Source organism: Struthio camelus, chromosome 23 (assembly GCF_040807025.1).
Source record: "Struthio camelus isolate bStrCam1 chromosome 23, bStrCam1.hap1, whole genome shotgun sequence".
NCBI classification, from domain to species: domain Eukaryota; kingdom Metazoa; phylum Chordata; class Aves; order Struthioniformes; family Struthionidae; genus Struthio; species Struthio camelus.
In genome coordinates this window covers 7,153,936-7,181,048 of record NC_090964.1, presented here as the reverse complement: position 1 = coordinate 7,181,048, position 27,113 = coordinate 7,153,936, and the positions used below count along the sequence as shown (strand labels likewise).

The 27,113-nt window shown below is 56.6% G+C and overlaps 3 protein-coding genes across 13 annotated transcripts; 1 reads left to right on the top strand and 2 right to left on the bottom strand.

The window, feature by feature from the left end:
- Positions 1 to 568: 568 nt before the first annotated feature.
- SLC30A2 (solute carrier family 30 member 2) lies at positions 569 to 4,473 on the bottom strand. 2 transcript variants are annotated; one of them, XM_068917358.1, is made up of 8 exons: positions 3,924 to 4,473; positions 3,321 to 3,529; positions 2,914 to 3,060; positions 1,881 to 2,034; positions 1,646 to 1,796; positions 1,290 to 1,395; positions 1,064 to 1,198; positions 569 to 910 (listed from the first exon to the last, which is right to left on the bottom strand). In XM_068917358.1, exons 1-8 carry the CDS (start codon positions 3,971 to 3,973, stop codon positions 765 to 767), a joined length of 1,098 nt encoding a protein of 365 aa, XP_068773459.1. In that variant the 5' UTR covers positions 3,974 to 4,473; the 3' UTR covers positions 569 to 764. The 2 variants fall into 2 exon arrangements, with proteins under 2 accessions (XP_068773459.1, XP_068773460.1); XM_068917359.1 differs by having other exon boundaries at positions 643 to 824; positions 3,924 to 4,150.
- A 314-nt stretch (positions 4,474 to 4,787) lies between these two features.
- Positions 4,788 to 10,291, bottom strand: TRIM63 (tripartite motif containing 63). 2 transcript variants are annotated; one of them, XM_068917283.1, is made up of 9 exons: positions 8,926 to 10,291; positions 8,435 to 8,601; positions 6,886 to 7,054; positions 6,530 to 6,625; positions 6,048 to 6,281; positions 5,845 to 5,867; positions 5,373 to 5,497; positions 5,153 to 5,230; positions 4,788 to 5,061 (listed from the first exon to the last, which is right to left on the bottom strand). In XM_068917283.1, the coding sequence occupies exons 1-9, from the start codon at positions 9,520 to 9,522 to the stop codon at positions 5,051 to 5,053; spliced, it is 1,500 nt and encodes a 499-aa protein (XP_068773384.1). In that variant the 5' UTR covers positions 9,523 to 10,291; the 3' UTR covers positions 4,788 to 5,050. The 2 variants fall into 2 exon arrangements, with proteins under 2 accessions (XP_068773384.1, XP_068773385.1); XM_068917284.1 differs by having other exon boundaries at positions 6,886 to 7,051.
- A 1,382-nt stretch (positions 10,292 to 11,673) lies between these two features.
- PDIK1L (PDLIM1 interacting kinase 1 like) lies at positions 11,674 to 27,092 on the top strand. Of its 9 annotated transcripts, none has more exons than XR_011135978.1 (5): positions 11,674 to 11,765; positions 13,876 to 14,177; positions 16,899 to 23,052; positions 23,146 to 23,490; positions 23,832 to 27,092. XR_011135978.1 is itself a non-coding variant. In XM_068917289.1 (3 exons), the coding sequence occupies exons 2-3, from the start codon at positions 13,893 to 13,895 to the stop codon at positions 17,637 to 17,639; spliced, it is 1,026 nt and encodes a 341-aa protein (XP_068773390.1). In that variant the 5' UTR covers positions 11,674 to 11,765; positions 13,876 to 13,892; the 3' UTR covers positions 17,640 to 27,092. The 9 variants fall into 9 exon arrangements, 1 of the variants encoding a protein (XP_068773390.1); XR_011135982.1 differs by having other exon boundaries at positions 16,899 to 23,490; positions 23,832 to 23,877; positions 25,399 to 27,092; XR_011135983.1 differs by having other exon boundaries at positions 16,899 to 23,490; positions 23,832 to 23,988; positions 26,962 to 27,092.
- The last annotated feature ends 21 nt before the right edge of the window (positions 27,093 to 27,113 follow it).

Sequence of the window (27,113 nt, the reverse complement as noted above, 5' to 3'; positions counted from 1 at the left end):
CACTCGCCGCCTCGCCTGGGCCGGGGCACAGCCTGGCCGTCACCGCCGTCTCGCTCGGGGCGGGCGACCCACCCAGGGCGCCGGGCTTTGCAGCCGCCGCGTTTCCTCGCGCCGCCGGGGTCGCTGCCCCCGCTGCCCCCGGCCGGGCGGCGCGACGGGGACGGCGAGTCCTTTAGCTCCCCCAAGGCAAACAGAGGAGCGATAAGAGGCGCGAGCGGGGCCCGATCGCCGCCGCGGAGCCGAGGGGGAAGGGAGCTGGGCTTTTTCCTCCCCTGGCGCTGAGCCGGGCGCTGCACACGGGGACCCTCCTGCCCGAAACGCCGCGAGAAACCGGGAGCCACCCCCGGCCTCCCCAGCGACCCGCTTTTCCTTCCAAAGCTCCCCAAACCAGGGGGAAAAAAGCTAGTTTTGGACCTGCCAGCTCCTTTCCGCTCCAGATAAGCAGAATTAATAAAAAATAAAGCCTGGCCCTGGCTGCGGGCAGCCCCTCTCCTCTACCAGCCACCTTCAAGCAGCCGGAGCCGGCACGGGCGAGGGACCGTCCTTGCTCCCTTCACCTCCCGGCTACCCCCGGGATACAGCACAGCCCTCGCCGGACCCAACGGCCCCCCTCGGGCCGCAGCGCCCGTGCGGCAGGGGCTCGGCCGAGTGACTTGCTCTGATTTATTTCCCCATCATTAAAAGTTAACCCTGGGGAGGGGGGGTTAGGAGGGAAGCGTGGGAGGGGTGGCAGCAGCGGGGGCCGGGGAGGCTCGAGGGGCCGCTCAGTCGCCGGGGGGCTGGCATTCCCGGCAGTCCCGCATGTCCTCGGAGTAGCTCTCGATCTGGATGGTGGTGGTGTGGAAGCTGAAGGCGCCCTGCAGCCGGGAGCTGGCTTCCTCCAGCACCTCCTGGGCGCTGGCATCCTCGTCTGCAAGGAGCGCGGAGCCGGGGCGGGGGGGGCGATCGGGCTGCGCGGGGGCAGCCCCGCATCCCCCCACCCCCCCCCACCGCCGCCTTTCCCGGGGGATCGCACCGCGGCGCGGGAAAGCTCCGCGCGCCCGGCGCCGCCGCCGGCACTCACTGATGGCGATGTGAACCGAGAGCAGCGGCTGCGACGCCGTCAGCGCCCAGATGTGCAGGCTGTGCAGCGCCTTCACGCCGCCGACCGACAGCAGCGTCTCCCGCACGGCGTTGAAGTCCATGCCCTTGGGGGTGCCTGGCGGAGAGCCGCGGCCACTGCGGGGGGCCGGCCGGGAGCGCGGCCCCCCCCCCCCCGCCGCCGCCGCCCCGGCCCGGCGCCCCCCTACCCTCCATCAGCACGAGGAGCACGTCGCGCAGGATGCTCAGCGTTGTGCCCAGCACCAGCACGGAGAAGAGGAAGGTGCAGATGGGATCCACGAATTTGTACTCGGGCTGGAAGGGGCAGGAGAGGGGTTAGAGGCCGGCGGCGGGAGCTCGGCAGCACGGGGCGAAGCCGAGCGCCCGCGTCAGGGCTCCTCTTGCAAGAATTGCTGCCTCCCGCGAAGCGGTTCCCCGGTTCCCGCGCGGGAACGGCGCGGGGGTGAATCAGCCCCTCTAGAGCCACCAGCGTCCCTGCGTCCCGGTCCCGACCGCTCCCTTTGCACCCGCGGCCCTTCGCTCCCTGCCCCGGCGCGGCCCGCACCTTGAAGAAGATGACGTAGGAGGCGACGAGGACGCCGACGCTCTGCAGCAGGTCCCCGACGACGTGGACGAAGGCGGCGCGCACGCTGGCGTCGGGCTGCTCGCCCCGGTGGCTGTGCCCGTGGCCCGTCTGGTGCAGGGCCAGCCCCATCCTGCGGGCAGGCGAGCGGTGATGTCCCCGGGGCCGCCGCGGTGGCCCCGGCCCCGGCGGCGAGGACCGGCCCCGCCGTACGTACACCACGTTGACGGCCACGGCGCAGGCCGAGGTGACCAGCATGGCTTCGCCCTCGACGTCGTAGTCGCCCGAGAGCAGGCGCTGCGCCGCCAGGTACACCAGGACGCCCGTCACCACCCAGATGGACAGCACGGACAGCAGGGCCCCCAGGATCTCTGCGGAGAGCTTTGCAGCCCCGAAAACGCCGGCGAGCCCGGGGCGGCTGCCCCTCGCCGCTCCCCCCGCTCCAGGAATGATGCAGGTTCCCCAAAATGATGTCCCGCTCCCCTCCGAAACCGGCCCCGTGCTGGCAAGCCGGCCCCCATGCCTGTTCCTGGCCCCCGTTCCCGTGCCTGGTCTCCATTCCTGCACCCGGCCCCCATTCCCGTGCCTGGTCCCCATTCCCACTCCTGGTCCCCATTCCCACTCCTGATCCCCATTCCCGCTCCTGGTCCCCATTCCCGCTCCTGGTCCCCATTCCCGTGCCTGGTCCCCATTCCCGTACCTGGTCCCCATTCCCGCTCCTGGTCCCCATTCCCGTACCTGGTCCCCATTCCCGCACCTGGGCCCCATTCCCGCCCCTGGGCCCCATTCCTGTACCTGGTCCCCATTCCCATATCCAGCCCCTGTTCCCACACCCGGTCCCCGTTCCCGGCCCCTGTTCCTGCACCCGGCCCCTGTTCCTGCACCTGGTCCCCATTCCCATACCCAGCCCCTGTTCCCGCACCTGGTCCCCGTTCCCTGCCCCTGTTCCCGCACCCGTTCCCCATTCCCGTACCTGGTCCCCATTCCCGCACCCGGCTCCTGTTCCCGCACCTGGTCCCCGTTCCCGCACCTGGTCCCCGTTCCTGCACCTGGTCCCCATTCCTGCACCCGGCCCCTGTTCCCGCACCTGGTCCCCATTCCCGCACCCGGCCCCTGTTCCCGCACCCGTTCCCTGTTCCCGCACCTGGTCCCCGTTCCCGCACCCGGTCCCCGTTCCCGCACCCGGTCCCCGTTCCCGCACCCGGCCCCCGTTCCCGCGCCCGAGGGCAGCCGCGAGGCTCGGCCGCTACCTGCCCGGTGCCAGCCGAAGTTCATGGTCTTGGTGGCGGGGCGCGAGGACACCCAGAGGGCGGAGAGGCTGATCATGACGCTGGCGAAGTCGGTCAGGAGGTGAGCGGCGTCCGTCAGGATGGCCAGGCTGCGCGCCAGGTAGCCGCCTGCGGAGAGCGGGGTGTCCCGGCGCGGGGGGCGTTCCCACCCCGAGGGGGGGGCACAGAACCGGGCGGCTTGCCAAAAAGCCGAGGACAGCCCCCAAAAGCGCTTCCCCGCTCCCTCGCCATCCCTCCACCCGGGGGGACCGAGCTTCGGGAGGAGCGAGGGATGGGGCCCGGTGGCCGTCGCGGGCAATCGGGGACATGCGGCTATTTTGGGGGCCAAGTGGGCGGGACGGGGGGGGGAGCAGCACCCCGGCACTCACCCACGGCCTCCCCCACCATGAAGACGAGGCAGATGGCGGCGGCCACGTAGAGCTTCCTCCGGGCCCGCTGCTTGTCGCGGCGGCTGCCCGCGGCCCGCGGCGAGTGGCAGTGCCGGCTGCCCTGGGCGCCCAGCTCCACGGCGCCGGCGTCGGGCGCCTGGCCGTGCACCGAGTTGTGCCCGGGCTTTTGCGACACCCCCAGGTAGGACCTGCCCGGGGGAGAGGCGCTGTTGGGGGGATGGATGGGGCGGCGGGAGAGCAGCACCCCGGGCTGACGCTTCGGAGGGTGATGCGTCCCGCTGGCTGTAACCGCATCAGCTGCTCATGGGAGAGGTCTGATTTTGGGGCGAGCAATGTGCTAATTGGGAGGGGGGGGGACCAGCCGCAGACCCCAGCCCGCCTCCCACGGTGGGGGCAAGGAGGGGACGGTCCTCCCGACCCCTCGCGGCTGTGAGCCACCTCCCGAAAACTCAGCGCCGCAGCCGATTCCCCGCTCAGGCAGCACCCGGTGCCCTCCCCGAGCCCCGGGCAGGGGACCCCCGAGAGCCCCCCGGGAAAGAGGGGACATGCCCGTCCCCAAGGGGCCCCTCGGCAGCCCCCTACCCGCCGGCGGCCTCGTGGAGCAGGTGCCGTTTCTCCTCCCCGGCCTCCATCCTCCAGCGGTGCCGGTGCTGGGGGGGTCCCGGAGCGGGGCCGGAGCTGGTGGCACCCGGTGGCCTCGGTCCCGCCGCCGCCTCCGGCTCGGCCCGTGTGAAACGCCGCGGACTCGTGTGCAAAGAAAAGCCAGGAGCCAGGGGGAGGGGGAGGCCGGCTGCAAAGCCGCTCCGCCGACCTCCGGGGGCTCCCGGCCCCGGCTGCCACCCAGGGCAGCCCGGCCCCCGCAAAACCCTCGGTCAGACCCAGCCCCCCGGCGCAGGGACGTCCGCGGGGCCGATGCCTGCCCCGGGGGAGCAGCGCGACGTGCCGGGGGGGGCTCGTTGGGCTCGTGCCCCGCGGTGGCGCCCGGAGCGGTGCCGCGGGTCCTGCCTCAGTTTCCCCTTGGCCGAGCTCGCTTTTTTGCAGGCGAAAAGGCGTTTGCGTGAGTCAGGGCTCGGCTGGCTCGATGCCGTCCCCGTTCGGGGACCGACGCAGCCCGGAGCCACCTCGCTCCCCCCGCTGCGTCCCGGAGCCGCCGGCCAGGGCTGGCCCTGGGCATCCCCCCCCATCACCGTCACCGGGAGATAAATCCTGCCGGGTGCCGACCTGCTAAATCCCCGGAGGGCGGCCAGGCGCAGGTCGCCAGCCCGGCGGCGACACCAGAGGTGTCGTTAACACCGGTGGTGTTAACGAGGCCGACAATTAGGTGTCGGATCCGGAGGCCTCGCTCGGCCGGGACATCGGTGCCGGCTGCACGCGGCGGCGCCGGGACGGGGAGACCCGTTCGCCCGCCCGCTGGGTGCTGCCGAGCCAAAAAACGAGACGGGGCCGGGAAACCCCCAAAAGTAGCTTTTTTTTTTTTTTTTCCTTCTTCTTTACAAAAAACACAAAATTCCAGTCCGTTACAATTATATACAAAACAAGAGACCATAGAAAATGTGCGGAACAGTCCTCTGTGCACCCGTACAGAAAAGCGTGGCTGCGCGCTCAGCCCGAGCGTCCGGCGGGGCGCGATCGGCGCGGTGCCCTCCGCCGCCCCGGCTCGGGCCGCCTGCGCCCGCGGAGTCTCTTCCGCCCCGGACACGTCGCGGCAGCTACTGGGGAGCTGCAAGAGAGGGAGACGGGGGCGGTCGCGGCGGGGTCTCGGCTCCCCGAATGGTGCTCCCCAGCGCCAGGCTCCGGCGCCCCGGCCTCACCCTCCCCTCTCTTCGCCCGCGCCGCTTCCTCTTCCGCCTCGTCTTCCTCCTCCTCGAAGAACTCCTCGTCTTCCTCATCTGCAAACGGGCACCGAAACCTCACAGACGGGCCGAGAGGCCACCTCAAAAGGGCGTTTTTGTGACCCAACCCTGGGGCCCCCGGCCTCAGGTTCCCGGGCAGCTCCCGAGGGCGCCCGAGGGGCTTCGGCGGCTGAAGTACCTGTTTCGAAGTCTAAGGCCCGGACCGCGCCGGCGATGTGGTCCAGGCTCACGGAGAAGCCGTCCATGTTCTCGTAGCCTTGCTCGATCTTCTCCAGCCGGCCGCCCTTGGAGGCCTCCACGATCCTGGGAAGGCGAGCCCGGCCGCGTCCCCCGGTGGCCTCAGGAGGGGGGGGAAATTGGGGTGCCCGGGGGGGAAATTGGGGTGCCCAGGGAGGAAATTGGGGTGCCCGGAGACGGGGGGGGATTGAGGCGCATTCGCACCAGGCTGGCACTTTGCATCCAGCCTCTCCAGCCCGACCCTGGGAACCACGTTCCCGCGCTCAGCGTCTCCGAGGCGCTGCCGCCGCCGGGCTCCGCGGCTCGCTCGTTAGGCGCCCAGCTAACGAAGCCTCCCCCAAACCCCGGCTCGGCTCTGGGAAGGACCCCGGGGTTTTAGCATCGCCGGGATTTCTCAAGCTTGGGGCACTTACGTTTTAATGAGCTGCTTGGCGTTCTGCCGAGAGAGAGAGAGAGGAGAAGGGTAAATGCAGAGGAGCGGCGAGCGGCCGCCGCGGGAACCGGCGGCGTCTAGGACGTCCCCGAGGCCAGCAGGGCCGGGCCGCGGGCGCAGGGGACCTCGCGCAGAGCCGCGTGGCGCGGCGGCCGGGGCGGCCCCGGGGCGGCCGGCTCTCACCATGAGGAAAGCGGCGCCGCCGGTCTCCTCCATGGCCTGGATGGCCGTCTCCACCAGGCGGGACGACGTCTCCAGCTGCTCCTTGTACTTGTGGATGAGGGCTTGCAGGAAGCCCGCCTTGTCCTCCCGCTCCTTGGCGATGCGCCGCAGCAGCTCCGTCTTCTTCTCCTCCAGGAGCGCCGCGAGGGCGTCGAACCTCTCGCACAGCTCCCGCTCGGCCGCCCGGCTGTTCTCCTGCCGGGCACGCGGGCGCTGCCAGAGGGACGTCCGCCCGGCCCGGCCCCCGGGGCCACCCTGCCGTCCCTCCTCCCGCTGCTGCAGCTCCCTCCCGGCCACGTCAGACCATTTCTGGGCCCGGGCGGCAGCTCCCGGGAGGCGCCGGGGCTCGACGCCGCCTGCGTGAGCTGCCCGAGGCCGGGGCTCGGCTTCCGGCCCCGCCGCTTCGCCTTTCGCCGCGCTGCCTCCGCTTGCCCCTTCCTCACCTGGGTGCTGCGGCACGAGTCCTCCAGCTGGCTGATGATCGTCTGGATCCTGTCGTTGCCGGCCACCAGCATGGAGATGCAGTTGTTCAGCTCGCTCTGGCGGAGCGGCGCCGGGAACGGGTTAAAACTAGGTTGAAGCTCGGCGGGGCCGGGCGCCGCGCCGGCGGCATCGCCCCCGCTCCCCCCCAACGCTGCCCTGAGCCGCGGCCGCGCTAAATATAAGCTGTCTCCTGGGCGAAGCCACCCCGGGCTATTAATACGCCGGTGAGCGGGTCCCGAAGCTATTCGCGAACGTCTCGGCCGGCCCCCCCAGCCCGGCGCGCGCCCAAGGGGTCCGAGGCGCCGCGGCCGGGTACCTTCTGCCCCTGGAAGATGCTCTGCAGAGGGGCCACCTCGCAGTCCTTGTGGGCGCCGAAGACCTTGCACATGGAGCAGGTGGGCACCTCGCAGGTGAGGCAGTAGATGTTGATGCGCTCGTCCTCGTGCTCCTTGCACATGGGGTGCTCGCCCTTCTGCAGGGGCCTGCTGGAGAGAGAGGGGCCGGGCGGCGGTGACGTCCGGCCCGCCGCGGTGACGCGACGTGCCCGGCGGCGCTGCGGAGCCGCCCCGCGTCCTGCCGGACCCCGACTGCTCCTTCGCGAGCTGCCGACCTCCGCGGCTCCGCGCGCCGAGCTTTGCTTTCCTCCGCCCGGCGGCTCAAGCAGGAGCCCAGGAGGCCCCAGTTTAAACCAGTGCCATGCTGGGCAGTGCGGCGGTCAGCGCCTCGGGTGCCCTGGGTCGGGGGCACCGGGGCCACGGGCCAGGGATGCTGCGCAACAGCCTAATTTTAGACCCGTGGTGGTGTAATGTAGTATTATCGCAGACCCGAGACGAACGCTCGCCCTCTGCTCCTTGCGGCGAACGCGTGACTTGGCCAGGGGAGCCCCAGGCGCCGCGGGGGCAGCTGAAACACGGCCCCCCCTCCTCCCCGGCGGCTTTTAGCCAATTTGCCCCTTCCGCGAGCAGCGTGACGGTGGCTGGAGACCCGGCCAGGCGAACTGAAGCCACCTGCTCGTGCCCCTTTAGGACAGCCGACCCCACCGAACCGAAACCCGGGGGATTTCACCCCAAAGCCAGGGGTGCAACGAGCTCGCCGAGCCACGGCCGCCCGGGGGGGCCCGCGGGGCGCTCCGCTGCCCGGGCGCCTTCCCTGCTGCGCAAACTCCGATGCCGGAGATGTTTGTCGTCTGACATCTGTCACCGTCCCCATGGCTGGCGAATAATATTTACAGTGATTCAGTGGATTTGGGAGCGGGTTCCCGTCGGCTCCCGTTTTGGGAGCAGCCGTTGCGCCGGGGCTTGCTCTCACCCTCTTCTTTCTCCTTTATAAATAGATTTAGCCCCTTCCTGCCTCGATAAGCCGTGACCTCTCGCTGTCCTTCCCCTTCCCCCTCCGAGCCGCCGGCACATTTGCACCCCAGCTGGGTCCCTTCCCCTGAGCAACATGAGCCTTTGCTTTTTCCAGCCCCTGAGCAAGATCCTCCCCCTGAAACCGTCCCTCCGTCCCTTATCAGCCGGCAATTCCCAGCTCTCGCAAGCGGAGCCGGTATTTGTCCCGCGCGCCCCTTATCTCCGCCTGAAACCTCTATCTGCAAAACGCCAGGCGTTAAGGACAGGACGGGTCCCGCTGTCGTTCGCCGCCGAAGGACCCGCTGCCCTCCGCGGCGGCACGAAAGCCCTGGGAGATCAGCCCTCCCCGAGGGACAGCGCTCGCGACTTTACTGCTCTTGGTGTCGGAACGAAAACGTTCCAGCTGCGCTATCGGGAGGAAGAGACCGGGGATGGCAAGCGGCAAGCAAGCGGAAAGGACCCACGGTTTCCAGCAAAGGTGCAATCTCCTAAAGGACAAACGGCTCTCGGGCTCACCTGCAGCACTCCTGCTTGTAGATGTCGATGATGTTCTCCACCAGCAGGTTCCTCTGCAGCCCGTAGACGCCGTGGCGGTCCAGGAGCACCTCGTGGCGGCAGGACGGGCACCGGAAACGGCCCCCCGAGATGACGCTGCCCCGACTCTGCCAGTACGGGTTGGCGGCCTGCAAGGAGAGCCGTGTCAGGGTCCCCCGGCCGGGGACACCGGGGGGTCCCGTGGCACCTGTGAGCATCCTCGCGGCGTCCTCCCCCGGCCCGCTGAGCCGTCCCTACGCTCGGCGCCCCGGTGGGGACCTCTCATGGCCTGGCCACCTCCACCACCAACCTCTTCGTGCCCGAAACCAGCCTCCCGCGCTGCCCGCGACGGAAAGCTCCGCTGTGCAGGGGACAAACCATGAGCCCGAGGGCTTCTCGGGGTCAGCCGAGTGCTGGCTGAGGACCGGCCCCGGCCGCCGGCGGCTTTGGGGACGCCTTGCCACGGCGCTCACCTGGAAGACGTCGTTGGCGCACTTGCGGCAGAGGTTGTGCTGGCAGGGCAGGATCACCACGGGCTTGGTGAACATCTCCAGGCAGATGGGGCAGATGAGCTGCTTCTCCAGGTTCTCCATGGGGCTGCCGTCCCGGATGATGCCGGGCTGGTAATCCATGGGGCCGGCCAAGGGCGGCCAGAAGCGTCGCTGCTCCTCTGCCGGCGCCGACGGGGCGACGGGCGGCGCTGAGCTCCCGCAGCTCGGCTGCAGCCACCCGCCTTTGCCTGCCGCTCCGGCCGCGCGGCTATTTATAATTCGCGCTGCGGTCACGCGGAGGGACAATATTGGCAGCGGGTCGAGTTTCCCACCCATCACATGGGAGTGAGCAATCGCCGGGCCGAGCGGGAGGCCGGGCTGTAAACAGGGCTCGGGACGGCCTGTCCGCACCCGCGCTGCCGGGGGGCTTAGCGTCTCCCGGGACAAAGAAACCGGAGCCGGGGCCGTCAGCGCAGTCACGCTTCGCCCAGGTGCAAGCGGCCCAAGGGCCGACGAGGCCGGACACGCCGCCGGCACGGCCCCCGGGGCGCCGGGCTGCTTCGGCCTCGCGCTCCTCATCCCGCCCGGCGCCACGTGGGCACCTCGCTTTGGGGCTTCGCGGGTGCCCGAGCCCGTCCGGCCCGTCCCCGGCAGCGTCGTGCCCCCGGCCGAGCCCCGTTCCCGCGGCCGCCGACCTGCTTCGTCCAGTTTATTCAAGCAGAAAAATCGCTCTCGTCCCCCCCCCCCGCCCCAAATTCGGGCAGCGCTGAGCTCTGGCCGACCGGATGCGACCGCGGGGCTGCGGGGCGGGAGGGCGATGACTCGGGGCTGGGAAAGCCCCCGGCCGCATAGCAGCGACTCATCCGGGCACCAAAAAAGCCCCCACGACCCAGGCCCGGCACGTGGGAGGCTGAAGCATCCCGAACGCGCCCGGGGCGCCCGGCCACCACGAGAACAGGCTGCGGCGTGCGGGTTTCCCCCGGGCGACGGGCATCAGCCAGCGGCTGGGGCTTTTCACACCCGCTCTCTGCCGGGACGGGACCCAGGAGCGATAAGAAAAGCCGCTCCGGCGGGTCCCCATCCCGGCACCGAGCGACGCTGCTCGTTCCAGTCGTGCCTGGCCGAGACGGGGACAAAAGCAGCCGGTGCCGGGGCGCACCTTCGCCCTCGTCCCGCGGCCCCGGCTAACCCCGCGCCTCCCTTGCGAAACCCGAGCCAGGAAAGGCTCCGAGGCGAGCAGCGGGGCGGCGGGCCGAGGCCGGGCCCCTTCCGCGAGAGCTGCTGCAGGCGACGGGGGTTAAGAAAAAAATAAAATCAAGCCGCCGGCTCACGTGGGCCGGGGTGGCATCTGCGAGCCGCGGCGATAAACAGGTTGTGATGCCCAGCTCCCGCGGCGGTCCGCAGGGAGACCTGTAAATGTTGGCAGCCGAGAGGGGACAGCGGGTTAATTATAGCGCGGTGGGCGCGGGTGGCGCTGGCACCCGGCCTCGCACGGCGGCCGCTGGCCGGACCCAGCCGCGTTTGGGGCCGGTGGCAGCGAGGGGGGTGGCGTGCCATTAATTAACTAATTGCTTCTGGACTCGGTTAAGGGGATTCGCGGCACCGGCTGGGTTGGTTGTACCCTAATCGGCTTCAAACCCGCCGCTGGCCTGCAAGGGGCTCGTCGGCTCCTAATTGGCTTGGGGGGGATCAGGGAAGATGGCGACGGGCTAATCACCGCCAGGCTGATTAGTAATTAATATGGGGGTGAAAGCGGGGGACGGTGCACGGCTGGCGGGAAGAGCTGCCTCCACGGCACCGCGGGTTTGGGGCCGGCGCGGAGCCCCGCTCCAAGGGGAACCTCTGCCCCTCGGCCGGCCCCGGCCCTTTTCCCAAACGGATCCGCGACGGCCACGCGCCCTCTGGTGCCGCGGGAACGTGGCTCCCTGCAGGCCAGGGTGGCCAGAGCCCACGTCCTCGATTTGGAGCTGGGGTGAAGCAAATCTGCCGCTCCAGCGTGAGTTTGCAGCCCCTCGAACTTGCAACCCCCTCCCCTTTTTAAGTTGCAACCTCCCCGCCCCGAGGCTGCTCCCCCGGCCAGGCCGACGCTGCGAGGGGCCGGAGGTGCGAGGCCGCAGCAGACCGTGCAGCGCGTTTGCACCCAGTCTGATGGTGCAGGAAAGGAGGATGTTGCCCGTGTCGCCGGAGGGACTCGTGCGCAGCGAGGGGCCGAGGCTGCAGGGTGCTGCGGGCCTGCCGCCATGCGAAGGGTCACGCCGCGGCCTCCCGTTCTCCGTGCAGCGCCGGCACTGCTGCTGTACGGAAAAGCACCACCAGGCCTGGCGCTCCGGAGGAACGGAGGAGAGGAAGGGACCTGGCACGACGCCAGAGCGCACCAAAAGGCGCGAGGCTCCCTGGCGAGGGAAGGCTCCATATTTTTCTCTTAAGCGAAAAAAAAAAAAAAAAGCCGATAAAACAGAATAAAATAAATAAGAGCAGCGCTGACAGCCGCCGAGCGGCGGGGCGAACGGAGGAGCGCACGGGAAAAAAAAGCAGCCGCGCGGGAAGGAGCGCACGTGGCAGGCGGCGCGCGCGTTCCCGCCCCGCCGCGAGGGGGCGCGCGCGCGCGCTGCCGCCGCCGGCCAATCAGGAGGTGGGGCGGTGGGGGGGGCGGAACGCGGCGGTGGGGGGGCGGGGCGACGTCTGGGGGGCGTGGCGACGTCGGGGGGCGGGGCGACGGCGGCCGGAGGGGGGAGGGGGTGTGTCGGCGGCGGCGCGGCGGGGGGAGCCCTATAATGGCGGCCGGGCGGCGGGAGCGCGGCGGCTGCGGCGGCGGTGCTGAGGTAACGCGGTGCCCGGGGCGGAGGGAGCGCGGCGCTGGCGGCTCCGGGGCGTCACAGTGAGGGACTGAAGCTCCGAGCTTGGGCCCGGCTCCGCCTCCGGCGCTGCCCTGAGCGGGGGCCCCGGCACCTGCTGCGCGGCCCGGCCGGGCCCTCGGGGTGAGCGCGGCCGCGGGGAGCCCGCGGGGCCTGGCGGGGGGGGAGCGGTGTGGAAAACGGGCGAAACCGCCTTAATTCCTTCCCCGGAGTGACCTCCCCTGGGCGCTGGTGGGGTCCCTGCGTGGCTGCTGCTTGTGGGGCCTCCCTGGTGGTGCTGGGTGGAGGGGAAAGGTGACTTGTTTTATTCTGTAATTGTTATTTTTGACAAGGCAGCCGGGGAGCAGAGACGCTTCATCTGTGTGGTGCCTGCCTGGGCCCGGCAGCGGGGCCAGGCCTGGTGCTTGCTGCCCCTGTCCTGCTGCTGGCCTGATGGGTTGGCGTGAGCAGGCATTGCTTCCCCTTGCCTTGCCCTGTGACCCCCCCCCCCCCCCAGTGACATTCCCGGCCTGGGCCAGGCTGCTGTGGGAGTGTGGCCCTCCTGGTGAGGGTGGGTGGCTGCCCTGGCAGTGTGATGGAGCCCCCCTGGTGACAGCGTGCACCTACCTGGCCAGAGACGGGGCCTGTCTCCCGCTCATGCTGGACCTGGTGCGGTAGTGTCCGAGTAGCACCGTCATTTCCTTAGATTTGGCCGTCCTTGAGGTTATGGATCCTGCTTTCCTCCCCTGCTTGGGAGGTGTTACTGGCCCATTGGGTCTTCCCCTTCAGACCATCATCTGTTCCTCCTAGCCTTGTTACAGGCGCAGGTGCGATGCCTCCTGCGACCTGCATCTCGCACAGTGAATTCCTTGCTCACGCCAGTTGCAGTTCAGGTGTTACAGTAAATGTTCACTGCAAAACTCTCCTGAAAGGGTCTAAACATCTGCATCGATGGTGTCCTGAGGCTGGTAATACCTGTGTCTGTCTTCCTACTGGGAAAACTAGAAGGCTCCCTCTGACAAGGGGCTGTTTCGATGTGGTCCTTAGTGCCTGGTTACTGACAGAAGGAGAGTTACACCTATCACTAGCAATCTTTAAAAAAAAAAAAAAATTTTAGTTCTCATCTACTAATTGTGATCTTTCTTTCTTTCTTACATTTAGTTCTGTCTGACCGGTGATGTTTGGCTAGCCAAACCTTTTTTTTTCCCTGTCTGTAGTCAGTGTCTCATTCTGGTTTGTTTATATGAAGGTGATGTTGTGTTTTGGTTTGTAAACTTGCAGAGAAGTGTGTAGAGAGGCTCATAAGTTTGTGGCACTGTTTTTTTGTTTGTTTGTCTCTCTTGTTTTGTTTATAGAACAATATATTAGTTTTTGTTGAAATCCTTGCCCTGTTCAGCAAAACTGAAGTTGAGATACTGAGTAAAAGCTTCTGTAATCAGTTGCCCTCTTTAACTCTTTGGAACCTTAAACTGATTATTCAGAGGCGCCTGGGTAAAAAAAGCATAGTAACAATTGGAGGAAAAAAAAAAAGTAGGTGTTCTGAAGCATCCTCTTCTTCTAGTATCCAGAAAAGATTTTTGTAGTTAAATTATAATAGAAAATGTTTACCTATCCTGTCACCTCCTTAAAAGGAAGTTTCAAATTAAATCTGCTATTGCCTAACCATAACTTTCAACTAAACCTCTTCTCTGATATCCCAGGCATGGGTTGAGCATGATACTGTGCTATTACATGCACAGATAGAGCAAAAGATACTGAGAGAAAACAGCAAGAGAATATGTGATAATCCCATCTCAAGTACAAGTCTAGGTCTGAATTGCTGCATTCTTGAAAACTGGCCTGATTTGCAATCTTAGTAGTCTGACTGAAATGATAGAACTTCTCTTAACTGCTCCTTAGCAACAGGTATGGGTTTACAAAGTAGGTTCTAGGATATTCTAGCACTCGAATGTGGTGTTATGAGATGTTACGTTCAGGGGCAGTGCCCTAATAATTGAAGGCCTACTGTCGCTACACCAAGTCACATAGGGAAAACGCAAATTAGTAGTTGTTCACAAGTTTTAGTTCTATGGGTTTTTTCCCCTTCCCCCTTCCCCAGAACCTTTGATCTTGAAGATGGTGAGTAGCCAGCCTAAGTACGATCTAATACGGGAGGTTGGCCGTGGCAGTTATGGTGTGGTGTACGAAGCAGTCGTCAGGAAGACCTCCGCACGGGTTGCGGTGAAAAAGATTCGCTGCCATGCTCCAGAGAACGTGGAACTAGCTCTGCGTGAGTTCTGGGCGCTTAGCAGTATCAAGAGCCAACATCCCAACGTCATTCATCTGGAGGAGTGCATCTTGCAGAAAGATGGTATGGTGCAGAAGATGTCCCATGGCTCCAGTTCCTCCCTTTATTTACAGGTACATGAAGCTGAGGTAATGGGGTGGGAGTAACAACATATACCTGTAGCTGGGAGGGAAGGAGGTGGGTAGCTAAGAATTTTTTTTTTTTAAAGATATGCTTAGTTAAGAGAGACTATATGCACTGCTGACATCCAAAAATTATTTTAGATCTTTAGAAGAACATACTTATCAAACTATCACCTGTATCTTCTATTTGGAAGCTGTGCCACTCCAGATTTTTTTTAATGCAAATCTGCTTTGATAATTTGGGGAAAGGGCACAGATAACGCACAACGGAGATACAGGCTGTTGTGAACAGGTATTTATGGACGTCTTGAGACGATGCTCTGAAAGATTCCTTAATCTGAGGTGTCCTTGGAAGAAGAAGTAACTGTCTCGATTCAGGAAACCAGCACTTAAAACTTGTTCAGAAGTAATAATAAGGAATTGCTAGAGTACAGTGAGCTGTTTTGATTTCTTTTCTGAGTAAATAATCTCCTCAAAGAGGAGTAAAGGTCTAGTATATGATAAATAACGGAACAGAGGAATAAATATCACTTTCCCCAATGTGGCTATTGAAGGTGTCTTCTTAAGTTGCCTTCAAGTTAGAAGACATACTATAGATCAATAAACAAGTAGCTTTGAAGAACCCTGAAAGATCATCCAGTTCCTTCCCTTGTCAAGAAGCTGGCTCAACTCTAAAACATTCCCTCACAGAAGCTTGCCTATCTGGTTTTAAAAGTCAATAGCTTACTAAATGTTTATTGTATTATCTCTAGTCAGTTTTTATCATTTTAGCTTTTGTTGTTGTTGTTCTTGCATGTCTAACATAGGACTTTTTTCTTTTCTTTTTTTAATCGAATGTTCATGTGATAACACTGCATGGTTATCTAGATCCCACTGTACTGGAAGCTGTACAAGCCTGAGAGAGCATTCTTGCCTTTGTAAACTGTCTGTAACTCAGTAGTTGTTGCTGACCTGCTTTCATGCAGGGATTAGAGTAAAATAGTACTGGTCGGCTCATATGGGAGAAATTAGTGGCTTACCTTCCTGTTCCTGGTGAAGCGGTGAGATATTGCAGCAAGTTTGCAGACAACTGCAGTGGAACTGCAAGGGGGGTGGGAAGAGTTTCCGGGTCATCTGTAGCACGCTTTTCTGATAGTAGTGTCTGGTTAGTAAGGTAGCACTCAGATCTGAGCCTTGTCAGGGGCTGTTAATAGTAGGCACAAGCGCTACAAATTGTTTTCCTGCTTCAAAGAGCAGAAAAGAGCAAAGGGCACAACTGAGCTTTGGACTTAGACTCTGAAGAGGCTTAGATAACTTTATAATAGGGTATGCTATGATAGGGCAAATAAAGTCTCCCTTGGCTGGCTTGCTCTTCCCTTCCCCCCCCCCTCCCCCAACCTATGTATATTTACAGAACTGGACTGGTGCAGTAGGTAAAGAAAGCTGGCTGGGGAAAGGGTAATAATGTCTTCTGAAATACCCTGGGGCAGATGCTTAATTGGTATATGCTGAACAAGTCAATATAGTGAGACTTTTAAATTAGTTTGGTCTTCCTTGTGGTGCTTTGCCACTGCTAGACATGATAGTAGAGTTTGTCATCTAATGCTCTGAATGAAGATGCAGAATCCTGCAAGGCTTCTGTAAACCTGTGTAGAAGGAGAACGTGTATGTGTTGCTCGTCTGGCTAAGGAGGCTTCCTCCTGTGCTGTGATAAGTTATTGTGAAATAAACGTAAACTACGTATTTAGGCTTTGTAGTGAGTGATGTGAAATCACTGTTCAGTTGGTCTGTTTTGAGTAATAGCTGTGCTCATAATTTAAAATAGCTATTGATTATTACTAACTTTGCCTCTGAATTTTTCTTATTCGGAGTGGCAGTTCAAAGTGCTTTAGTAGCTGCCTTCGTTTTTGAAAGCCTGTAGAAAGTGTTTGGTTTAATGTATGTTGGTTTACTACAAACAGAAATGAGTAAAAGACTTGCTTACCTTCCAGAATATGCAAACAGCCACCTGGGAGAAGCAAATGTGTAGTTGTGTAAACAGGATTAGCGGAATTGATTGGTGGTTTAATTTGTTCTTGTACAGAGCAGTTACTAGAACTAGCCGCCAAGTTATTCATTGCGTGTATTCCAGAATATAGCTAGTTAATAATGACGCTGAGAAATGTATTACTTGCCACAGCTGTTTAGCTGAGCATGTAGATTAGCGTTCTCCTGAATTAAGAGATACTGTGTTAGCACTTACTAGAATGCAATCATGCATAAGGAACAGAGAATAGGTTTTAAAAATCTATTATGCTACTCCATCAGCAGAGGACGAGTCTAGCCCATTGGCACTGTACAAAGTTACTTGCTGAAATGCTGTTTATTCACTAAGGTTGTTAGCAAAATGGGTGGGACAAGCTTTGTTAGGGGTGGGACACTGCCCAGCTGAAACAGATGGGAATGCAATGGCCACTGAGTATCTTTCAAAATACTGTTATCTAGGTGTAGCCCTAGCTTCTGGGCCCCAGTGGAAACTTGATATGCCTCTCATGCAGAGAAATAAGTAGGCAGTCAAATACATTGTCAAATTTAAGATTTGAAAGCCACATAAGGTTTTGTTCTCGTCAGTTGCAATATATTACTCTCTGGATTGTAGAGAAGAAGGTCCAAACTTCATGCATTATTTTTCCCTCATATCTCTGTATTCTTGTGATCATCGGGCAGTTACGACATCTCTTTTCCTTGTTGCAGCTTGTAGAGACCTCATTAAAAGGAGAAATAGTCTTTGACCCCAGAAGCGCTTATTACCTTTGGTTTGTAATGGATTTCTGTGATGGAGGAGATATGAACGAGTATCTGTTGTCCCGAAAGCCTAATCGCAAGACCAACACCAGTTTCATGCTTCAGCTCAGCAGCGCTCTGGCTTTCCTGCACAAAAATCAGATTATTCATCGTGATCTCAAACCTGACAATATTCTGATATCGCAGAGCAGGATGGATGCTAGTGACTTGGAACCTACCCTGAAAGTAGCTGATTTTGGGCTGAGTAAGGTATGTTCAGCTTCAGGACAGAATCCCGAAGAACCAGTCAATGTAAACAAGTGTTTTCTATCTACTGCATGTGGGACTGACTTCTATATGGCCCCTGAAGTCTGGGAAGGACACTACACTGCCAAAGCGGACATCTTTGCCTTGGGGATTATAATTTGGGCAATGTTAGAAAGAATCACATTCATAGATACGGAAACAAAGAAGGAACTTCTGGGGAGTTATGTCAAGCAAGGGACAGAAATTGTGCCCGTTGGAGAGGCACTTCTAGAAAACCCTAAAATGGAACTACTCATCCCTGTAAAGAAGAAGTCGATGAATGCTCGAATGAAACAGCTGATCAAGGAAATGTTGGCTGCCAATCCACAGGACCGTCCTGATGCTTTTGAATTAGAACTTCGATTGGTCAACATAGCTTTTAAAGACAGCAACTGGGACACGTGACCTACAGAGTAGTTGGTCTCTTGATAGAGCTGCTTTTGGTCTTACTAATGGTGCAACTTTATGGCAGTAAAAGAAACAAGCCTGAGCTCAAACCTTCAGGGTTTGTTTTTTTATTGGCAGAATTTCTTTTGAGCTTCTTAATTTATGTGAACTTGAGTTGGCCACCTTGTTAAAGATACGCTTGTGTGTAACATCCTAGTCTTACACATATAGACGTAAGATGTGAAGATGTTTGTTTGTATAAGTTGGCAGCAGAATGTCGTAAGATCTGAGACTTGATTTCCAGCAATATGTCATGGAGTATTTCATACATTCCAGTTTCCTATATCAGTATTAGGAACTCTCATGGAAAGAGGTTTGCATGCTGGTAGTGCAAATCTTTGGGCTTTCTGTGTATATGTTTATGTACATGTGAGTGACTGGGAGTGCATGCCTGTTTGTGTTGCATTCCATAGAGAAAATGCCACTCTTAAATTATTTGCTATGGTCTGAATGATTGGGATCTGCTAGAAAACTGGGTGAGGAAGATTGATGAGAAGCATTCCTTCTCCAAAACTGAATGACTTTATTATTTATTTTTATTATCTAACATTAAAGATGGGGTCTGAGACTTGACTTTGTAGACAAAAAAAAAAAAAAGCAATGCAAAGGGATCAGCAGTTTTAAAAGTGCTGAGATGGTTGAGCTTAGCACTTGCAGCTTAATGAGCTTATCGCTGAGGGAGTCAGACCACAAATGTATGGAATCATGTGCTAGCATGTTGGTTAGCTCATTAATAATTCAATTTCTTCTAGTAATCAAAAACTTTAGTTAGTTAATCTACAGTTTCATAACCTGCCTTCTACTCTTACATCTGTAATCCAGTAGCAACTGGAATGCTTACAGTAGGAGAGTTCTGTGAGTTTGGCTTATGGAAGCGTAGACACTTGGTGAGGGAGTCCAGCAGCTGAAGACATTATTTTAAGATCCTTCAAAATAGGGCTACAACACAGTGTTTCCTGGTAACTGGATCTAACCAATATATTGGTTATGGTCTCTTCCTTTCTTTCTGGCACTGCTTCTAACCTGGTAGTGATGAGGTGATAAAGGGATGATTTTGTCATGTTAAACACACCTATTTTCAAATATGGGAGAAAGTGCTTAGTAGTCAGTATATGAAAAGGTGTTTCAGTTTTGTGCAATAACCTTGGCCAATATTTGGATTTGTTTTCCTCCTTTTAAGAAAGTGTATTTATTTAAAACCATGGAGGGTAAGACGAAAAGCTTTGAAGTTGTTGAAAGGCTTAGCCCCAGCTCTTATTCCACAGAAACAAATTCATATGCTGAGAGAATTTTCACTAAGGTTACCTAGCACTGTAGGGTAGACAAAAGCTTCTTTGTGATGGTATAATAAATGCTTTTTTCCTGTTGGGTGCAGGAGCATGACCTTCCTCATCCATTTGATCTTTTTGAAAAAGCAGAGACTTTAAAAATGGCCTTTAAAAGGCAGATACATTAAAGCTGCAACCAAGTCAGTTTAAAAAAAAAAAAAAAAACCAAAAACCGAAGTTACTTTTTTCTCCAATCTTACCTGGAAACTGCCTTAGCAATTTGGAATTTACTCATCAGACACTGTTCCCGCTTGCTTCTGTGAGTATCCCAGAGAGTGATTCTGATCAGTTGGTGTTTATTTTGCCTGGTGCATGAATTAGCAGCACAAAAAAAGGAAAAATGTAATTTTTTCTGTTGCTGTTGTCCTTCCAAAAGTAAAGGAAAGGGTCTCATAGCATGGTTACTGATTCTACCAAACCAGTAGGTCTCAGTCTTACAAATCTCCAGAACGTCTGATACTTTAAGACTACTGCTGGTTCTTACCTGGTACTGCGTAGTCTAGCAGTTACTCCAGGGTCCATAGTCCCATGTTTGTGTTATTTTGCTTCACTTTATTTAAGGCAAGTTACCTAAACCGTGACTTTTCTTTTTTTAGACAAATATACCTTCCTATCTCAAAGCATAACAATATTGGTTGTTTAGAAGCTGCTATAGAAGGACAAAGTACTTATCAGAAGACGATGCTCTGCCGTACTGTGGTATTACTGAACACCGCCAAGAGGAGCCTCACTCTAGTATAGAGGGGCCTGGCCTGCGGTGGCCGGATCACGCTGGCTGCGGATACGGTCTGTTGTCTGTGTCGCTTTCCCAGTGCTGCTGCCTCTTCCCTGCAGAGAGCTCAGTCTATAAAAGTGGACTGAGAGTCTATATATGAATAATGACAAGGAGAGATCTGTTTATTCTTCTGTTCTACTAGTGGAGATCTGTTTGTCTCTCTTTTTTTTTTTTTTTTTTTACTGAATTTGGTACAATTAAAGCTTTGGCTTGTTGTTACTGAAAGGAGGAAAACAAACCTCTTGCCATCTTTGCCAACACTATTTTACAATGCTTGCGTTCTGCGTGGTCAGTGAATGAGGGTCATGTATAGTCTTTCATCTTAAACTTGAGTTTCTAAAAATACATTGCTAACTTTCTTTTTTTTTTCCTCCTGCCCATCCAAAAGTCAGAATCAACTGTTATCTGAAAGTATTAATCTCCTATGGAATAACAGCACTTACTTTTAAAGCGCTTTGCAAGTCATTTGGTCATCCTCTGTAGCGTTTCAGAGGACGAACGCTGAATGTGCTGCCTACCTGCAGCCCAGAAATTCGCGATAACAAACTGCGCAGCCAAGTTCTTGACTCCCAAAGTGTTTCTTTGCACTGATTGCCACTTTAAGGGGTGGGGGTACCTGAAATCCCTCTCGTGGTGCTTAGCCTCGATGTGAGCTGAAGCTGAGTGTTTTCTTGGTTAACACTGAATGATAGTCCTTGAGGTCTGTGTTCTGTGTTTTTTGTCTTTTGTTTTTTGTTGTGTCTGAGGTCTTAGTTTGATTTATCAAAGGTTTTAAAACAGTTGTAGCAGCTACAGAATTATTCACCAGCATGACACAAAGTCAAGATGCTCATCAGCACTCAGAGAAAATACTTTCAAAACTTTAAAAGTTGTAAAATATATTTTATGAAGAATTTATAATGGGGAAAATTATTGTGTAATTTATTAAGTTCATGACTGTTTTTGAAATAAAAAATGAATTTCAATGAAGTTTTTGAACTCTTTGGAGAAATGCTTTCTTTTCAGTCAGCAGAACATTATCGTGCAGCTGTCATCAAAGCTACAGCGAGGCTTGTTTGCTCTGCTAGAAAAGTAGTAGTTGTAGTAGTTCATTACGCTCATACTGCAAGTGGTCTTAGGCTTGCAAAAGATGCTAGATTTACTAATCACCATGCTGCTCGTCTTCTGTGGGCAGTAGCAGTACGAACCTTGCTCCGGTGTATAGAGTACTGCTTGAACTCGACAGAGCAAGGGCTGAACTGGATGTAAAAATAGAGCTGACTCTTGGGGCAGTTTAGGTGACCTGTGCCCATATGGACCCTGATGCTTCTGCTCAGACTTTTAAGAATCAAAACAGTTGTCTTCTAGGCTCAACTCTTTCATTTTCAAAGACAAGACTAAAGAAGATATTCTTGCACGCAGCACATACCTGAAGTTGTTAGCCCAAGTAGAGTGGGTACCACCCTGGGCTGCATCGAATTCTCTGACAGTCTCTGCAGTGCTTAGTTACTGGTACTACTGGATTTCTGCGGCTGCAAATAGATGCTGCTGCTGCTGTCTCGGGCGCTGACACTCCTCCCTTTGGAGCGAACCCTTCCCCTGAAGGCAAGGTCCCAGCAATGGAGTTGGAATAGGAGGACTAGAAAGATGCCAGTCCTTATTCTGTGTATGTGAACTGTTGCCTCCCTTCAGCGCTATCTTGCCCCACAGCCCTTGTGCAGAGGGACTGAAGGAAGCTGGGTACAAGCGCGCTCTCTTGCATTTCCCTCTTGTGTAAGTGGGCAAAGTGCCAAAGTACGAGCTTGCTGCTTAAAGTAGCCTGGCTGCGGTTGCAGCTTGTCGAGGTGGGTCTCCTCAGCAGCAGACTTGTGCAGGGTGCCTGGGTAGCTCCTGGGGCTGGACTGCGTGTAATTGGCCTTCCGGAGACTTGTGAAACTGTGACCTTCTGGTTTCACATGCCCTAAGAAGCCTTAGGAATAAAGGGAGAGGAAACAGTATTACTTATACATGATACAAGAGCTTAGGAGTGATTTACGTGTTTTTAATTGAAGTGCTGCAGAACAAAGGATTGTACAGACTGGGGGTGGGAACAGTGTAAACTGGAAATGCTGTACGTTTCCTTGTCTTTCTGCTCCCCCACCAAAAATCCCAGCCCCATTCATCTTTCATATGCCAGTGCGCTTGCATCATCGCCTGCAGTTTCCAACTTATACTGGTGCCAGAGATGGGCAAATTCCCGCCTGGCTGAGGCATGCGTGCTTAAAGCAGTAAGCCGATATAGGCATGTAAAACAGAGAGGGATTGAAACTTCCATTTTTTTCCTTAAAGGATAAGCACCTTAACCAAAGGAGAAACAGTCACAACTCCTTGATTAGTTTTAAAAGTGGAGATTTAAAAAATAAATACAAGCCAAATTCTCCCTGCACAAAATGAGAAGAAATTAAGCCTACACACTTCAAAATAGATGTAGAACATGGAAAACTAAATACAGGTATCCATGGGGAAATGTCCCGGTACGGAAGTTAGACTTAAATAAAGCTTCACAACGCAACTTCTGCTTTGTTTTGCAGAGTACTGAGACCTCAGATTTCAGTTTGCTCGTGCTGTTTCCTAAGGCAGGGCTTATCTAGGAGATGTTTGCTCTGTAGTGCTGGGGGTTGTGAACTCAACTTGTTTTTATTTTTGCTTTGTGTTCATTTAAACAGTTTTGTTTTTGCACCAGCCAGTCATGACTTTTGCTTAAACTGCAGTGTAATGACAGATGTTGCTTTGTGGTTTAGATAAAGTCTTGTCTGAGGAAACCTACAGCAGCGACTGCCCGCCTCTTGGAAGGGTGCCCTTACTTTAAAGAAGCTTTTTTTTTCTCTCTCTCTCTCTGTACATTGGCTAACTACGCATGCAAACTTAGCTGGACTTTAGACTCCATGCAGAGCAAACAGATGATTTTTGCACTGCTTTTCCCTACGCTGCACTGATGTCCTGTGATTTTTTTTCCCCCCCCCTCCCTATGCGGTATCTATTTTTAAGTGTTTAAAGTCTTTACTAGTAGTCTGTGCAGTAAACCTCCCCTGGACTGCAAAGAGCAGTGTCCCACAGAGAACTAGTTAGAGGTATTTAAGTATAAGCTGTTGTTAATGGGGCCCTGCAACTCGGGCACTGCTGAGCGCTGGCTGCTGTTTCATTTCCTTTTTGGTCCTAGGGGCTGGGGGAGCATTTTATGCAAAGCACTAGCTATTCTTAAGTGCAATTAAGGAAGAGGGATGCATCTCAAGTGCCACAAACCCTCACGGTACGAACAGGGGCTCTGAGCTTTTGCGGCACCTCTGGTCGCTAGATCTATTAGCGTTTTGGGGACTCTGAGCCTGTATGTTTTTATAAGCAGAGCGAGTGAGAAGTCGAGTGACCTGAAAAATCAGCCAGCGGCCCGAGAGCATCCGTGCGAGAGGAGCCCCGGCCCTACGCGGCCCAGGCAATATTCTCCACGGTAGCTCCCTTGCTTCCCACCTGATTCCCGGCCTTTTTGGGCGCCTGAAGCAGAAAGCGATTGCGTGAGTGCTGCTACTCGTTGGGAGCAGCCAGGGCCAGCGCGGTGGCCCCGGACCCCGCGGGCTGGGCCGGCAGGTGGCGAGTTGGAGCTGCCGCTGCTGCACGCCAGCGCTGAAAAATAGCGTTTCCTCCCTGGAGCGTGGCTCTGATATGCCTTGTTCGTATGAAACACTTTAACCAGGTAAAGCAGGTTTGGGTTTGGGTGCTGGAAAATAAGGTTGATTTATTTTGATTTATTTGATTTATTTTTCGAAGAGGGCGAGGGGAGAACTAGTCTTAGAATTACCAGCTGTTAAAGTGCACTGAGGCTTCTTTAGCCTCTGGGGTTTGAGACTAAAACATGCAATGGAAAATCCTTTGCAGGTCCCTTGCAGCAGGTGGTGGATTCAGCCTTCCCCCACCCAGAAAAGCATCTTTCACCCTGGGGACACTTCCCTACGCTTAGGGCGGCTGCTTTACCTCTCTCTGCCTGCCTGCTTATGTGGTCCCAGTTGTGGTGCTAACCTTTTTTTTGCTTCCCAGATGCTGGAGAGTTGCTAGAAATCAGCAAGACCAACCATCTGCTGAGGCATGTTTTGAAATCCCTGTCCCAGGATATGAACACCTGCATAAGGCTCAGTATCTTTTCTCCTGTCTAGTTGCTACTTGCAAGAAGCTGTGGCTGGCTGCCTTAGATTAGGTGCTTGTTTCAGATTTATTTATGCCCATTTGAGCCCTTGATATTTTTAACTCACCTAGCACGCCTTCCAGTCTTGGCAAGTCCTCTCAAGTAAAGGTTCATGTATCTCGGGCCCTCTGGCTGGCTTGTAGCCATGCCACTCTTGAAGCCTGCTGCTCATGTCAGCTGCTCTCAAGTATGGGGCATTTGCATAGGTCTCAGACCAGAAAGGGCTTTGGTGGGTTGTGAAAGTAAACCAACAAGCAGAAACAGATGGCTGGGTTATCGGTTTCTTCAGTCACATCTCTGGACTGCACCTGGTCATGGGGCCACTGAAGTGATTTGTAAAGGAGAAAGGCGCTTGGAACGGTGAGTGAGGCAGACTCATGTAGGCCTGACCGCTCGCTCCCTCTTCCTATTGCCAGACCGAACTTCTGAAGAGAGAACACTCTTCAAAATGGCTTGTGTTTACCATTCGTATGCAATAGTCTGCAGGCGGGGTTGCTACTCTTCCTGTTCTTTTTCTTATATCCTGGCACATACGGGGCTCTTGAGAAATCTGAGACTTTTCCTGGGAAGCCCAGGGGTGCTGAGGACCTCAGTGGGAGACTCTCTTCCCCAGGAGTCCACGTATCCTGCATTTTTGCTTGGGAGCACTGTGCCAAGGGCAGCGCAGACATAATAGATTGGTGTCTTGATTAATGACTATGCAAAGAGCCCTTCTCCCCCTTTGGAGGAGCAGGGCCATGGTCTTGGGTATCCATGCCAAATTCCTTCTCTGGAAATAATCTCATCCTCCCTGCCGATTCAATTGGACACGGCAGGCTTCAGTCCTCCTCCTGCATGCGGGTGTTTAGCCTTGGGGTCTCTCCTGCCTACTCATCTGGGATAGATTAGAGCCGCATGCTAGAGGCCCTGGTGATCTTGCTGTGCTCTGCTCCTCATCCTCCCTCTGAAGTGCAGGATGTGTTGTTTATGAGGTGGGGCAGATAATTACCAGGGAGGCTGAGAGGGCCGTGTCCCATGTTACCGCAAGCCAGGAGAGAGAAGGTCTTGCTGGGAAGAGGGCTGTTTAATCAGGAGTTGGACACGCTCTGAAAAATCACTTTGGAGGGAAGAGTTGTGCTGTCGGACTCTTGACCTTTTGAGTTTTTTTTCTCAAACTTTTCTCTCCAGCCGTCAGGGCTGGAAGTTTGCTCTATGTGCAGAGCAAAACCTGACAGTCTCACATAGCTGCTGGCTGGTCAGTGCTGAAGCTGTGAGAAAAACCAGGAGAGACAGGGTAAAACTGGAAAAACTGCTGAGGCGTTTTGAGGAGAAGGCTCATGTTATTCTGATGGATGCTTTGGGATGGCTCTAACCCTCACAGCAGTTCATGGCTAGTAGAGGTATTGCTCTATAAATGCCCTGTTTCTTATATTCTTTTCTTAGTCTTCCGATGCTGGCTGCCATTGAGCACAGGACCTTGGGTTGAACAGGTTGGGTCTGGACTAGCAGTTCTCAACGGTCCTAAATGGGTTTGCTGCTCTGCAGAAGCAGGATCTTACAAGGTATCTGGAGATGCGTCCTTCTGGGTTTTCGCCAGGATTGCTCACCGGGCCCTGGGCAGGCATTGCTTTGCTTGCCTGGTGCAGCAGTCGCTTCCAGGCGAGCCGAGCTGCCTGCTCGGAGGGCAGAGCTGCAGCCAGGAGGAGAGGACACCAGAGTCCCGTTGCAGCGCGGAGAGGGCTCTGTCAAGGGTGGAGCAGATAGCGCTTTGCAAAGTTCCTAGTGACCCTAACTGAAAAACAAGGGGACTTTGAGCATCCAAATGACTCTGAGAAATGCCACCTGATGTGTTTATAAAGGGCTGATCAATTGGGTAAGTAACTCCCTGGAAGTCAATGCTGCTCCAAGTGACGAAATCTGCCTGTTTAACCTCCCCTTTCGGTCTGTGAGGGGCTTTCCATTGATTACCGGCCCCTTAATTGGAGCCGGCAGTGGATACGGACGCTCTCCTGAGTCCCACTCAGTGATGCTGGTTTTCCCTACCGCCTCGCCAAGGGGAGTGGGAACTGCCCAGGTTATCGATGCCTCTTAAACTGCCCTTTTGCGCATCCTCAGAGGGATTTGGCTGCTCCAGAGCTGAACGGTTCAGCAGTAAGTGCTCGCTGGTGGGTGGCGGGCTGGCTGGGGCGGCCCGCACCCCCCCCGGAGCGGCCGATCTGCCCGTGTCTCACTCGCAGGGCAGGGGACGCCGGAGGCGCTGGGTCGACGTGTCTCGCAGGAACAGCCCGCATCCGCTAGGCAGAGGTGAATCAAAGGCTGCCTTTACTCACTCGTGTCTTTACCAGAATAGTGGGCTGAATTCCAGCTTGGAAAATAAACCTGTCTTCATAAACAGTGATTCATGTTGCCTGGATGAGGGGCCAGGTCGTTAAAAATAAGGTACTTTTGTCTCAAGTCGGCTGCCTTTCTGCCGTGCAGGAATCTGGGCGCTGGCCTCTCTTCCCGGAGGGGACGCCTCCGAGGCCTGGCACTGATTTCTGAGGCTCTTGTCCCCATCCTTTTCCCTGTTTTCCTCTGAAGGGTTGTTTGCTCTATCAGAGCCGTGTCCTGCACGCAGAGCCCGGGTGCCGCTCCAGCTGGGAGCGCGGCTGTGTTTGTTGCTCTCCTGCCTGGGTTTGTCCCTTCCTTGCTTTCCCGGGGTTTGCCCGGTGCCGGCAGAGCTTGGATGAGCCCCGGCCTCTGAGACCTTGCTACGGCCCTGATTTGAGCCTCCGTTTCTGTCCACCCTGGGACACTGGCCCAGGCCACCTTCCTGGCACGGGTGCCTGCGCGCGGGGAGGTGCAGGGATGGAGCCAGCCCCAATTCCCGGCGCTGGCGCTGACTCCGCAGGAAGGAACCGGCCGGGGGGAAAGGCAGCGCGTGGGGCTGGCTCCCCTTTCTGCCAGGGGACAGAGCATCCTGGGCTGCCGTTCCTATGCCAAATCTCACTGCTTCGTCCCTTCCAGAGCCTCCTTGTCCCCTGACCCTCTGCTAGGGGCATCTCTACGGCGTGGCCAGCGGCAGCCCGGACTGCTCCGAGCGCAGGCCAGCGTGCGACCACAGACGCTGGGCCCAGGAATAGGGTGTTTGTATGTGCACACAGCCATACAAAAGCCAG